Below are 15,295 nucleotides of genomic sequence, written 5' to 3'. Positions count from 1 at the left end.
GACCTTATTTGCTTGTGCAGAACAAGGTAATATGGCTTCCAATGAGGCACCTGTTCCCATCCTGCGATTATTTCCACCTGTGATGGTGTTTGTGTATTGCTGCTGTCCACCACAGGCATTCAACCTACCTTGAGGGGGGTTGATGTTGTCCTGTTGGGTATTGCTGAGGCCATAAAGCTAGGTAGATGTCCACATAGTGTTGTGGTGTGGGCCTGGACACTGCTGCTAGTTTCAACATATGGGACCCCCTTCATGTAGGCCTTGCCCATTTTCCTTGCCTGTGCGGGGGACATTATGGAGGTGTGGGGGCTACAGCTTCACAGAAAGTAGGTGGAAATATCTCACAGGACAGGACATGTGGAGACAGACCAACAACATAGGGGACAAAGCTCCAGAATTAGGTACAGATTGTATGTCATTAGTGCTGTTATACACATGGAGGGTTGCTAGATTGACAGGGTTAGTCTGGACATGCATTTAGTGGGTGACTTGACATCTGACAATGATATGCCTCTGACATACCTCTCAACTGGCATGTTGTCCATAGACTGGCTAGATGTTTGCCTGTTATGCTTGGTCTGTTCCTCGAACAATGTCTGTTTTTATGCGGTTGGTAGGATAATGTCAGGATTGTAGTCACTTACTGTTGACATCCATTGGTGTTCCAGACATCATATCCTTCAGGGATGTTATGTTACAACAACACGTGTAATACCAGCTACTGTTTCAGTTTGTAACACCATTATGTGTTGTATGTCCCTCTTTCCAGCCCCCTGTCCCACAAGTACATCATGCATTGTCCAGATGTCCTGCACTACAAGGTGCAGAGGTATGGTATATCATTAATTACCAACTGCAATCCAGTTATCATGCCAGTGACCTGGCAGACTCCTGGTCATGGTATGCAGTGGTGGCCAGGATTATGGTTGCACACCCTGGTAAGTCTGTGGACATCTGTACATATGACAGTTATGTCTGTTTGGCCATTGTGAACAGACTGCCAAGATTGTATAGCAGTGTTGTATGTAGATGTTTGTTGGGCTGGGTAGGGAGAGTAGAAGATGTGAGTGCCATATATCCTTTACCTATCTGGCTTTGCATGCTGCTACAGCTGCTGGCAGTCTGTCATGTCTGTATGCTTGTAGGGGGCTGACTGTGAAATGTCCTGTAACACCTCAGGATTCCCAGTACACTGCGAATTGGGCCAGTATATGTTGGTGTAGTATGTGACTGGCAATCAGGATATGTTTGTTCAGACAGTCGTTCAACGTTAGAGTTCATTTTGGGTACTAGTATGTTGCTGTGACCGTGTTACAAATGTTTTTGGGTGGACATTTTTGCAGCACTCTGCTTTTTACTACAGTTCCACCCCTGTAGTGCATGCTATATTTGAATATACATAAGATATATAAAGATATATTTATACATAAAGATTCCCTGGCTTTCACTGTCCAAACAAATTATTTTCCTGTGTCTCTGTCAAGCAGAGCCACAGAAGTAATCTTCGAGGTGAATTTCCTATTTCCCATCCAATCGCCAAGATTTTTCTTAAAGAGGGCTAATGAGGTGCTCTGCTTGACATGAATGGACAGTCTGTTCCAGAGTATGAGAACTCTCTGGGACAGGAACCTATCCCTCCAGCATGTTTTGTTTATTGTGGTGACGAGGTTACGGTCCCTGGAGTGTGTGGCTCAGAGGGATTAGTATTTCTTTAAGTGAGCATGTCCAACAGCTATGGGTTTGACATGGCTTTGTATATTAGGCAGAGATCGCCTCTGAGTAGGTGATATGCGAAGGAGTAGAGCTGGAGTTTTTTGAGGTGGTCTGCATATGGCATCTGTTTGAGGCTGGTGATCCTCTTTGTGAGGTACTTCTGTGGCCTTTCCAGTTGTTGTAAATGTCTTGTGAGGTACTTACCAAATGGGGCGTTGTACTCTGTAATACGTCTAATGAGGAATGAGTAGAGAGGAACAATGACCTCCTTTTTCTGGATGAGAAACATTTTGTGATGAGGTGTGCCATGTAGAAGGATTTCCTGACTACTGTGGTGATGTGGTTATCAAACAAGAGACTACTGTCCACCTGTGTCCCTAGGTCTCTTATTACACTTTTGGTGTTAAGTGGACTACCGCTTATGTGGTAGTTCTTGGGCACAGGGTTTTTTCCCAAAGGGTATGACTATGCATTTTTTGTCATTGAGCTTGAGGCCATGGCTTTGACACCAGGCATCTGTCTCAGTGAGGCCCTTTTGAAGTATGTCCACATCATTTGGGGAGTCAATAATGGCTCCCAGTTTGCAGTTGTCTGCAAACTTTGTTACTTGTGTGATCAAATGGTCAAGGAATTTCTGATTTACTACAAAAATGGCCAAACTTGTGATCAATTCGTAAATTTTTCAGGCTTGGAGATATGTATGTTGCTTTTTCTTCTTCACACTACAGCATCACTATGTGTGAATCTTACTGTCTTAATAAAACAGTGATTCCATACTTTAAAACAGAAATGGAAGTTGTGTACTCACTTTAATGCTGGGTCTTTGTTATTCCATCCTGTCTACCTTGAATGTTACGAAATTCAGCCTCATGATGAATCCAAGCCAGAAGCTTCTTAACTGCTGTACTCATTCATTGCATGAGCACCTCCTTTCTCCCATAATGCACCTGTACTCTCTCTCTACCCTCATATAGAGTTTGCTCCCCTGAAGATAATAAGCTAATGTGGGGATTCAGTGACACAGATAAGCTGGTGCCAAAGAGGGGAGCCAAGACAGAGGGTGCATCCCTTTCCTATGTTAAGAGATGGGTGATAATTCTCTCAAAGAACTCAACTGTTGATGTGGAACCAGAAGGTCTTCATGAAGCTTTCACCAGAATCAACTTTATCCTCAATGAAGACAAGCAAGCTTCTCCAACAAGAGAGCCCCCAGAAGTGGCAGTCTAGTCCTCTCTGGTACTGAGATTTGCACAGACAACTCAAGCACCACTGTCCTTAGACAATGAAAATAGTATCAAGGCAACAAGTGATGAGGATGGATCCAATGACTCAGCACTGAGTGTATGACATTGAGACGCACACAGCTCCAAAAGGGAAAAGTGTTACGTGGGTCAGGTGCAACCTTAACAATGATGGATTGGATCTGACTGGTGCTGAGGGGTAATGCACTGGAATTATTGTCAGCTCCAAGGCCACTGGCACCATGATATGTGTTGAGGACATAGCAGATGTAATTGGAGTCTGTGGGCTAGCCCAATCAGTCCTAGAGACAGAGAGGGATAAGGATGACACCCATGCCTGTTTGTGAATTGATAAATGCTCTCAGCATTTGATTCCAATCAATGTCAAGTGGTGCTCCTAATGGACCTGGTAGACCTGACTGAGAGGGCAGGGAGGATAGGAGCCAATGAAACTAGAGAACTCCCTGTCTGTGGATCAGTTGGCATTTTAGCTAAAATCAAGTGTGTAGTGACTGCATGAGGACACCTCATAAGGGACTTGTCCAAGTTGATAATGGTTTTGGCACAACTGGGTGCTGGAACAAATGCCTTTCGTAAAGTAGGCTCTGAGCAGATTGGTCCTGAGACCTAGAGGGAAGGTGAAGGTCTAAAACTCTCAACAAATGAAAAAATTCAAAAAAACAGAAGCAGCAAAACAAACTAAATAAATAAAAATTCTGGCAGGCAGAGTTTCACAGGCACAAATCACTCAGGTGATGATAAACCAAAGGTGTATTTAATGACAAAAATCCACAAGAAAAACAAATAAAATGTGAGCGCTTTCGTTAAACAAGTGTTAACTTCATCAGACACCATTAAAATGTAAGAAAGCTATTTATATACATATAAAAAACACTCTGATTGAGTAAGCAAAGACAGGCAGCTAGCTAAGCAACACTGAGACAGAACATTAATTAACCCCTTGATGACTGTGTTACAGTTGAAACTGTTGCATCTTAAATACAACTAAAACTTGTAATTAAAAGATAACTTATTAGTCTCATACTTGTGTCATGAATGATTCTAAATATGATAAAACTAAAACCAAAGTAATTTTTAAAATCTCATGTTAAATATTTACATAATGCTAAAATGTTTACCAAAGCCAAATACCTACAAAAGTGCTTGTGCTTAACAAATGTTTTGGGATATTTTGTTCCTTTCTAGGGCTTTTAATTTCAATGCAGGCGAGATTGATGTCCTGACATTTATCCCTGGTAAATTTGCCACCTTAACTCCTTTAACTCTAACTGAAGTCCCAAAGGCCTTTTGTCACTGATGTCTACATGGTCTATTGCCTTAAATGTGAAATTGTGGTCAGTATTGTCCTGAATATGCTTGCTAAAGCATTATTAATATTATTCTTTCTTATGGCATAGTTGTGTTCATAAATTCTTGCGTTAAATTTCCTTTCTGTTTTGCCTACATAAAATGCTAGGCATTGGTCACATGTGGCCATGTAGACCACTGCCTTGGAGTGACAGTTATATTTACCTTTTACACAATGGTCTATACCATTCACTGTAAATTTGCTGCCTGATTTCACCTTGTGGCACCAGTTACAAGACTCACATTTGTACATCCCTACACATCCTGTTCTAGTATAGTTAGAGGTCTTTTAAGTCTGAGCCCCTTCTGTATGTAACTATAGGTCTTTCTCCTATTTGTGCCCTGATGTACAAGTCATCCATTAAAATGTCCCAGTTCTTATAAAAAATGGACATCATGTGGTATGAGTCAGAGTTGAATGTAAACACCATAGATCTACAAAAATAACTTTTTTACAACTCAGGTCTCCCCTCTTCAACTTCAGAGGGGCTGCTGTCTAGTGTGTTTTCCCCAACTATGGGCTTAAAATGTCCTACTCTTCTTTTACCTATCACTTCCTGCATAAGCTCATTAAGCAAGTCTGCTGGGTACTCCCTCCTCAAGAACATAGTTTTTAAGTTGTCGCATTCAATAAGAAAATCTTCTTCTCTGGAGATCATAATGGGCTGCTCAAACTAATTGTCCTTTAACTACCGATCTCTTTTGATGCTTAGGGTGGGAGTTAGTGTAATGCAGGAACGAGTGTGAGTAGGTCTCTTTCCTGTGGATCCTACTAGCATACATTTCATTATGTGTGTCTTTGTATAAGTGGACATCAAGGTAATTCATATAATCCAGGTTAATCACCCAAGTGAACTGCAGGAATGTAGTGGTGGTGTTAAGTTATCTCAAAAACTCTTCCAAAACAACCAGTGACCCATTCCATATCAAGCTGATATCATCTTGGTATCTATAATACAGTTTGACCTTAGAATAGTACTGAGACTGAAATACATAATTTCTTTCCCAATATGCCATTACCATATTCGTGAATGCCCCACCACAAGCTGAACCCATTGCCACTCATATGGTCTGCAAAAAGTACCTGCCATTAAAGGAGAAATAGTTGTTTCTTAAAACAATTTGTAATAATTCCAAAATTAGATTAATTTTCTCCTGGTTAACTTTGTATAACAACAGTAGGTCACCCACCCACTCGAGACCAATTTCTTGTGGGATGAATGTGTATAGGTCTTTTACATCTATAGTGACCATGATGTCACTTGCGTCATACCTGGTTTTGTTCACTTGTTCCAAAAAAGCCCAGGAGTCTTTACAAATTTGGCTTTCATTACGTACCTCATAGGTGGATCTGATAGGTTCATGTGGATCTTGGGAATAACAAAGAACACTGGTATCCTTGGGGTAATGATGTTAAGATAGTTATGTAAGGAAAGGTCGATTCTTCTTTCTAGAAATGTGTCAGTGAATTGGCTGTAGATGTTCCTATATGCTGCATTTAATTTATTAAGGGACACTTCCATGTAATTTCCTGTGTCTAACATAAGCAACATTTTGTCACTGTATGTGGAAGAGTCCATGATTACAACCCCTCCCCCTTTGTCAGGTTTCATAACCCTGACGTCATGTTCTTGCAGTTCCAATAAACAATCATGTTCACTTTGGTTCATGTTGTGAAGTGTTTGAGCTGGTCATAATAAAAAAAAAAAATTGGTCAGACCATTGCATTCTTCCAGTCTGTGGGAATTACAGCAAACTACAAGAAATTCTTCTCTGACCTCTAATTCCTGCAATGCTGGTAATGTTTCCAGAGTCATTCATAGATTTAATGCTAATGCAAGTTGTCCTGGCCCAGGAAAAAGGAGGTTGAAATGCAATAATTCTTGTAATGACATTTTTTAGAGCATCTTCTTGCATTCTTGTAGTCCCTAAGGCAATGTTACATATGAAGAAGACACACTGGCATCTCAGAATCATTTGGAACCAGTCTACAGATCACTTATTTCACAGGACACAAAAGGAAATTTATAAGGTGGACGGATAACTCTCGTGACCTTTAATAATATTGTTTATCCTGACTCAGTATTTTTCCATTTCACCTCTCATACTCTGTTTTCTCTTTATCTTTACCCTGTTTATCCCACTAGTTTTTCTTCTTGTACATTCTCTGCACTGCATACTTCACAACTCTCCTGCTAAAGTTTTGTATTTCATTTAGTTATACTAGTCTCCATTTTTCTTCATTTAACTATTCTCCTGTACTCCTGTCTCGCACTATACTATTTTACATTATTCTTTTTTAATGCCTTCTTCCATTTGAATGCCTTTATTTGACCATTACATTTTTAAAGATCTGTTTCAATTACTGTCCCATGCTGTCCATTATATACTCAATTTGTGTTCCCCAGTTATTGTCTGTTGTTAAACTAGTCTGGAGCTGGTTAACCTACCATTGTACATAACTATATATAATTGTATATAGTGTTTGATAATGACTACTGTACCTTTCAACAATACTATGATTTGTATCTTTTGAGTTATATTTCATGTTTGTGTATACCATATGTGGCCTGGGGCATGGCTAAAAAGGGTCTTTGGACCAGTTCTCTTACCAGGTTAACAAATGTAAAACAAAATAAAATGACATTACTTCCACCATCCAAAGCAGAAATTTTGACTTCTGATTCTTTGGAATCATTCTGGGGATTTCAGACAGCTTGTCTCAGCAGGAGAAATTGCTTTGTATTAACTTGAAGATGTTGAAGGCATTATACAGGGTCCTGACATTCTTCCATAACAGATTTCAGCTAGGACACCTTTAAATCAATACAAACAATACTACAGTGATATCATATGTGAACAATCAAGGAAAAGCTATATTTTCAACTTCAGAAAGAGACTGTTTAGATTTGAAAATTAGATATGAAAATTGTGTGTGTTCTAGCAATACATATTCCAGGCTTAAAAATTAACTTGCAAATGCTTTAAGCAGGAAAATGACTTTGGCTTATGAAAGAAATCTGAATCCAACAGGTATTCATCAAATAGTATAAATGTGGAGTCCTTCAGAATTGTATCTATTTGATACTCATCAACAAATCAGTTTAAAACCTTCTGATTCTTTATATGTCATGATTTGGTTTAGAATGCAGATACATGCTCATCATATTGATCACTGGTGCAGTAACCATGTTATGTGTTATATCCTGCTAAGGACAAAACAGTTGTCCAGCTACCAAAGTTTCAGGGCCACTTCCATGGGCCCATACCATTAGTCAGCTTGAGATGGGTGGACTAAAAAAGACAGAACTGGGTGCCAATACCTTCAGAGGTTTCCTGACACCCAAGGAGGTGCTCCTTTGTGGGTTTCGAGGATCGACGGTCGGCTTGTGCTGATGCATTGCCTGTCAGATAAGTTTCCTTTGGGGAAAATCCTTCCACATTAAAAAAAATTTGTTTTATTGTACTTTCCTGTTTAGGGAAGTTATTTTAAAGCTTGGATTGGGGAGTTGCATTTTAATGGACTGTTGTGAAACTTAACTGCACGTTTAAATGGGAGGGCACTTTTTCCTGTCAGTTTAAAAGTTGTTCAACGTAATTGAAAAACATTTTTTCTGTGGAGAAATTGTGTTTATTTTCCTTTTCAGCAAGGTGTTTTAATGTACTTTTTACTATGTTTTTGCATTAGAAAGTGACTTTTAAAGACTAATTTATTGCTGGCTTTTGCTGCCTGTTTTCACCAGTAAAGAGGCAACATTTTTGCTTCACTATGTCACATACTCTGGCCCCACAATCAGTCCTTCTTCCAGCCACAAAGACAAAAAAAGTTAAGCATATAGCCTTTGCCACCACAGCAAACTAGCAGTTTGCTTCAGCTGCAGGTGAATGGCACTGCAGTGGCCATAGTGTGTTCCTCAGACCACTCATATTTTACACTAGATCCCTCTGATATAGCACCTAGAGCCACTATGGACCAGGGGTTAGCCACATTCTCTGCAGCTGTTGGGGTCACCGTAGTGGGCAAGAGAAAGACAGGGCACAGGAAAGACTTCCCTGTTTGGTTAGAATGTTGTGCCCATCCCTGGGGAAGCTGCTGCTGCCATTAATAACACTGTTGACTCCATATTTCATTTCAAAAAGAAACAAAATACTAAACATGTATCCGCTCCTCCTCAAATTTCCTGAGACAGGAGGAGTTTACTGGATCTGGCTTAAAGTTTATTTCAGGCTGTTGATCCTTCTTATAAGATGGTTTCTAATAAAAAAAGAGGGAAACCTCTTTTCCTTAATAGATTCAAGATTCTGAATCTTGACAGGAAATGAAGGGACAGGTACAAAGTTTTCTTTTTAAATTTATGATTCAGGCACAGAGGAGTCAGTTTGTGAATTTCCCTATGAGGGCTCTCTTTCTCTCAGACTATTTCCAGAATGTTCCAATGCTTTCTGAGGGAGAAAACTGAGGTTTTACTGTCCCTCAGAAAATACATTGAGCTGTTACAGAAGGAGTTTCCAGAACCTTCACCCATTCCTCCATTTCTGTCAGCTTTGGAGGATGTGTATGTTACTGCCTGCAATTTTTCTTATAGTCTGCTGCCTGCAGAAAGGCAGATATAATCTATAAAGTGCCTCAGTCTTTTAAATTTGTATACGATCTTACCAAACCTGATATGGCAGCTATAGTTTTATTAAGCAAATAGCCTTAGGAATGGTCACATGTACTGTTCTGAGGAGGTTTGCCTGTCTGTGTTCTCAGAACTTTCCAGATTATGTTAAAATGAAAAAAAATTAAATTCTCCTTTGTATGCAAATTTAATTTTTGATTCCTCTGCTGCAGAGGTTATGAAAAAGTGTGATGAAAGAGGTAAGCTGATAGATTTTTAAGCGCAGACATCTCACTCTGAAAAACCAGGAATCAAAACAAAAATTCAGAACGAAATCCAAAAACAGCCATGACCAGCCAAGATGCAGCAAATATAGCCAAAACTTTAATCATGAGATTAAGTGCAATTGTTCTAATATATACAGACATCAATTGATTTTTTAAAGTTTACCATTGAAGTGCAAGCAGAAAGGGTTAATTATTTGGACATACCCATCTCAAAAAAATAGAAACCTCAAGCAGTTTGAATCTACTGTATACAGAAAACCCACTTATTCTGACTTATTGTTGCATTTTCAAAGAAGTTCCTTGTCAAGGGTCAATGCTTAAGGTTAGCTCTCATGGTATTGAGTGATTCTACATTCAGCATTTAGTGTGAAAAGTTGAAAATATTTTTTAATAAGTAGAGGGTATCCTGAACAGTTTTTGAGTGAAATTTTCAGTGAAGTTAAAAACTGAGTGTAACAATTTCAATGATCAATGCTACTTTTGTCTTCTTTTCTTGGACCACTATATCCATTTTTCTAGCATCTGTCTTTTGAACGGTTGGTAATGGGTGATCCCATGTGATATAAACTTTGTCATTTTCTATTATGCTTTGTGACTTGTGTTTCCAGCGTTTTTCAGCATTTCAATACCATAATGTTTGCACAATCCTCAGTGCAACAGTCTTGCCATATTATTGTGCCTTTCAGTATACAGTCTTTCTGCCATTAGTATGTCACAACCAGCAACAAGGTGTGCGACTGTTTCCAATTTGGTTTTACAAAACCTACATTTGTCTGTTTCTCCCACATGTTCAATGGACTTTGTAAAGCAGTGTGTACATAGCCCACTATCTTGGGCTGTCGATATTAACCTTTCATCTCTTGGTTTGAATTTGCCTGTCCTTAACCATTCTTGCAATTATTCCTGATTAACATGAGGTTCTTCCAGAAGTTTACTATACCTGCAACTCTCTCAACGAACAACAGGCAGGAAACCAGTGATGGACCACACGAAACTGCAAAAGCACCAAATACGAAAGAAAAAATAATTCTGAAGAAGCAATGTTATCATTGTGAAAGCACTTATATCCTACATTAAAGCTGGGTTTTCCTGACATTGAATGGTTGACCTCCTTTGCCTTGTATCTGCAAGATTTTTTCTTTCGTATTTGATACTTGCAACTATATTTATGCTTTTTCCACATTTCTTGCCTTCTCAGCTGGTCCTTTTTTTTTTTTTTGTTTTTTTTGGCACATTCAGTTGCTGCCTGATTTTTATCTAGTTCTGGTTTGATTTCCCTTCCTGCTTGATGCCGATATGCTTCTGCTAAATTAAGCAGAGAAGTCATCTTAGATTTTTTCTCCTCATGTTTTAAAACTTTCACTACATTTGGGTCTTGTGAGGTCAGCAGATATGTTGCGAAGTCCCACAATTGCAGATCTGTACATGTAATCAATTTCTTGTAGGCCCATCCCTCCTTCGGAATGGGGAATATATAATCTTGGTATACACTGATTTTTATAAATCATTTGGTGAGCATGAAGCATCTTTCTTGTTTTCCTATCTAATCTGTCCAACACATTTTGGGACCAGTCAATCACTCCAAAACTGTAAGTTAAGACAGGAAGAACAAACTGGTTTATAGCTTGGATTTTGTTCCTAGATGTCAACACTGTTTTCCGAATTAATGTAAGTCTTCTAAAGTATTCCTCTTACTAAGTTGTATTCACATTTGTTCATGTTTTATTGTTGATCCTTCATCAGTTCCCAAATATTTATACACTCCCTCTTGCTCCAGTTCTTTTATATCACATTCTTGTCCCAAACTGATGTTTCCCTGGTGCTGCAGTTTTCCTGTTTTAAGGTTGCTTTTGCACACTTATTAAGACCAAATGGCATTCTTATATCATCTGAAAAAGTTTTGACAACCTGCAGCTGTGCTTTCAGTTCCTCATCTGATGAGCTATACAGTTTTAAAGCATCAACAAAGAGAAGATTGGAAGTCTTTATACTTTGTTATTTTCTAGGAGCCAAATTGTAGTCGTGACCAAAGCTGTTAAGTAAACAGCTTAATGGGTTAATTGCAAGGCAGAATAGCAATGGTGACAGAGTCACCCTGGAATATCCCCCTTTGAATTTTTATCCCTAGGATAATAATCTGTCCTTTATCATGGCTTAATTGCAAAGTGGTCTGCCACTTTTTCATGGTCACTGTAATGCAGTCAATCAGTGTCAGTTGTATCTTACTCATTTTTAAGCATTCTTTTATCCATGAATGTGGGATACTATCAAATGCTTTTTTATAGTCAGTCCATGCCATGCTTAAATTCTTCCCCTTTTTACAGTTCTCCAGTATGATTTTAACAACAAATGATCCTTTGTACCATATGACTTTCTTTTATTGCCCTTTTGTTCTACTGCCATAATTGAGTTTTCTTCTGAATGACTACAAACTGTCAGCATCAATTCCCATGTAAAGTATCGTCGGAAGGCAAGTTATTGGTCTATAATTTTTAGGGTAGCTTGCAGGTTCACTGTTAAGTAGGAGCATTGTTTTGCCTGTTGTTAGCCAGGTTGGTGTCTGTTCGGGGTGCGCATATAAATAGTTCTTACTCATGGCTAAATCTTTGTGTAAAGATGTCAGTATTTTTAACCAAAAGTTAGGTACTGCATCTGAGCCTGGGGTTTTCCAGGTAGAGATTTTCTTAACTTTGTTTCAATCTCTCTGGCTGTTACTTCATCCCATTTCATATCCTGCACCTTTAAGCTTCTTATTCTTTCTTTTACTTCTATCCATTTAGCATATTTTATGTTCCACAGGATCTTCATAGGTACTTCTCCAAAATGTATCTATTTCCTATTTTTTGGCAGTCTTTCAATTCCTTTTACCTTGTTTCCCAATTCTCTCTAAAACTTTTTGGGGTTATCAATAAATTGCTTATTTTGTACTTTTCCTTTATAAATATAAATCTGTGTATCTTCTAAGTTTTCCACCTGTGCTGAAACTTTTAGTTTGTTATTTGCAATAGTGCATGATAGATCCTGGTCTGTTCTAATACTGTGCATTACTTTTATCACATCTATCTTTCTTAGCGTTTTTGTTGATATATTCCCTCTTCTATAGTCTTCTAACAGTGACACTTCTTGTCTTAATTGCTTTATAGTTTTCTTTATTTATACTTCCATGATGGTATTCGATTTCTCTTCTTCCTTTCCCTTGCTACCTTGTGTTCTTGTGGTAGAACTTTATCAGTTATTAATTTAGTAGCACAGTAATATATCCTTTTACTTCTGTTACATCGCATGGATCTCTGTGGACAGTCCTAATTACTGCGTTCATTTTATCAGACCTTTGACTTCTTAGTCTTTTTGGTTCTTGTGTGCTTCACAGTGTAGATGATACAATGGTGATTTTAGAGTATTTTAATATGTTATTACCAGGGGCAGCAGAGCATCTCAGTGTCTAAAGTTTTTGCCTGATAGTTCAATCTTGATTCCAGTCACTTTCTTTGTGAAAATTGCAAATGTTTCTCCTAGTTTTGAGGATGTTTCTCCACCTACCCTGATTTCCACCACAAAATACATGTATGCTTAAGTTATGTAAGAGAAAGACCAAATAAGTTATCTGCTTGAGCAAGAACTGTTTGTGTTTTTTCTTTTGTTTTGTTTTTTTTTTTCAGTAAGCTATGTGTCATTATAAACAAAGATATCATTAAGTTAGCAAAGATTATGTAATTTTTTTTTTATTGTTGGACAATTAGGCACTACTGTAAGCACTATAAAAGGCAAAAGAGCTTAAAGAAGTCTTGAATTTTCAGATAGCTGAAGCATTTTTATTTCTGAAACAACTTGAATTTTAGACCTTCACTCTGATCATATGTTTCTGATATTGCTTTGCAGGTAATGATCTTACATATAGTAGCCATGGGTAAGTTGTTATTTCTTTACCTATCTAAACATGTTTTTAACTTCAAGTGAATCTGGACACTGAGAGTTTGAAACACTAACATTAAAATATGGCTGTATTTATGATTTAGAGTGAATTAATTACTTCTCATCTGTTCTTAGACAAAGAAGCATAGCTAGGGTAGAGTGAAGGAGCTGCCTTCCTGGACACAAGGTGTTAGGGGGCATGAGCAGCAGATAATGATCATTAGGTAATGTAGTACAGGCATTAATTTCCATAGTGGAATTTCTGAATGCCAGTATGGAAATTCATGGCAATACAGCTTTGCTTTGCTGCCAAGACTGAAGTGCCTTGTTTTTTACTTATTTGTTTTTTTTTTTTTTTTTTTTTGCTGAATAATGGACCTAGCTCTTGCTGCTTCTTTAAGGAATGCTAGATTGAGATAATGAAATTGAGGTTTTTTTTTTAGGAGTTGAGGGGTACCAAATTATGGAGCATCAGTGGTTGCTAAATAAGCCAGCTTTGACTGTGCTTACATGTGCAATTGCGCACGTGTGTGTGTGTGTGTGTGTGTGTGTGTGTGTGTGTGTGTGTGTGTGTGTGTATGTATGCAAACATGCTTGCTCACATGTGTGTATGTGTTTGACTCCATCATATCTAAACATACAGACACAACTGTGTGTACATGTGCCTGTGTGTTCGCATTTGAGTTCACCATATCTGTCTCATGACCAGCTACTGTATATGTGTCTCTCCATGCTTCAGTCTCTGGTTACTCCACCTAGCCTCACACAGCTCTCATCATACATGGTAAGTATAAAAGAATCTCAACAACTAGACCTTCTAAGGCCCTGATTTGACTTCAGTGAAATAAAATACTGGTTAAAAATAATGGGCCCTAATGCATTTTCTGTTCACTTACAGTTTTCATTGACCTAGTTACATTATGTTTCCCCCCGACATCTCCTTTATTGTGTTCTTAACAGTGCTGTCTCTATGCTGAAAGAATGAAACATTTGATGTTAAGTTGTCTATCTCGCCTTCGGTCTTGCTGGTTGGGATCGGAGCCGATCCTCAACTCTAACTCGGCCATCTTCTATAGCTCGAGAGCTGTTTACTGGCTCAAGGCTACCCCTTATCCCATGATGCCTAGTGATAGCTACCCAGATCTCGTTTGCCGCTTCAGCTGCAAGGTGTCATTTTTCTGGCTCAGGCTCATATAAAGTTTTTTGTATAACTTTCTTACTCTAGAATTCTATATTTTCAGTGTTTTATTGTTAATGATTAGTCTTGTTTTTTGTGATAGCTAGTGTTTAGTTGTAGTATCCCTTCTTTACCTTGTAGAACTCGTTTAACTTAGAGAGTTCTCACCCATCCCACCCCCCTATCCTCTTCTTGTCAGGTTAGTCGTTTAAGTTAGAGGCTTTCCTTCTACCTTTCTTTCATAGACTAGCCATTTAAGTTAGAGGCTTTCCTATTAAAAAAAAAAAAAAAAAAAACTTTATCTATAGTCTTGTAGTACAGTGTGTTTTTTGTGTAGACTGTATTTTGCTTTGGTAGCTGTTGTTGCATTTGTTGTTTCCTTCTTTCAGGATGTCAAAGGAATCCAAAGTGTCTGGATTCAAGAAGTGTGACTCATGCTGTCAGAAAATGTCTCTGACAGATGGGCACACTTCTTGCGTCTATTGTTTAGGTGGTGTGCACCTACAGGACTCTTGTTCTATCTGCCATGCCTTTAGTCCAAAAGTCCTGCAGGAGTGTAAGAATAAGCTTATTCTTAGGGGTCTTTTAAAATCCCAGTATTCACCGGCTAAGAGCTCTCAGCCTGTGAAATCTCCTAAATCTACCAAGCCATCGGCTCCAAGTTTGGAGCCGTCCTCGGTTCAGACTCTACCTTCTACTTCGGTTCCAGCTGGTACCAATAAGACTATCTCCCCATCGGCTCCATCAGAAACTTCAGAGCCTTCGTGGAGCCACAAGAGGCTGAGGTCCCCTTCACTCGAATCGGTACATTTGGCTCCTCAGTCTCCTTTGCTTCAGAGCGAGCACAGTCACCGATCCTCTCACTCCTCTCGATCCTCTAGGTTGTCCGATCACAATGTGGAGAGAGTGGCCAGTAGGTTGCTAAAGTCGCAGGCACTTACCAAGATGTTGTCCAGCCCTCCTCAACAGGTGTCGGCTCCATCCACTTCTATCAAT

At 38.8% G+C, this 15,295-nt stretch overlaps 1 protein-coding gene across 1 annotated transcript in view; it reads left to right on the top strand.

Annotated features, from left to right (window-relative positions):
* LRRC72 (leucine rich repeat containing 72) overlaps positions 1 to 15,295 on the top strand; it is an 833,487-nt gene that overhangs the window by 693,368 nt on the left and 124,824 nt on the right. Inside the window, exon 8 of the mRNA XM_044065565.1 lies at positions 13,090 to 13,117. Coding sequence (XP_043921500.1) covers positions 13,090 to 13,117 — 28 coding nt within the window. The remainder of the gene's footprint in view (positions 1 to 13,089; positions 13,118 to 15,295) is intronic.

The sequence above is a fragment of the Protopterus annectens genome, chromosome 3.part0 (genome assembly GCF_019279795.1).
Source record: "Protopterus annectens isolate FY-2018-M chromosome 3.part0, PAN1.0, whole genome shotgun sequence".
Classification (NCBI taxonomy): domain Eukaryota; kingdom Metazoa; phylum Chordata; order Ceratodontiformes; family Protopteridae; genus Protopterus; species Protopterus annectens.
This window is presented reverse-complemented; position numbering and strand designations above follow the sequence as displayed.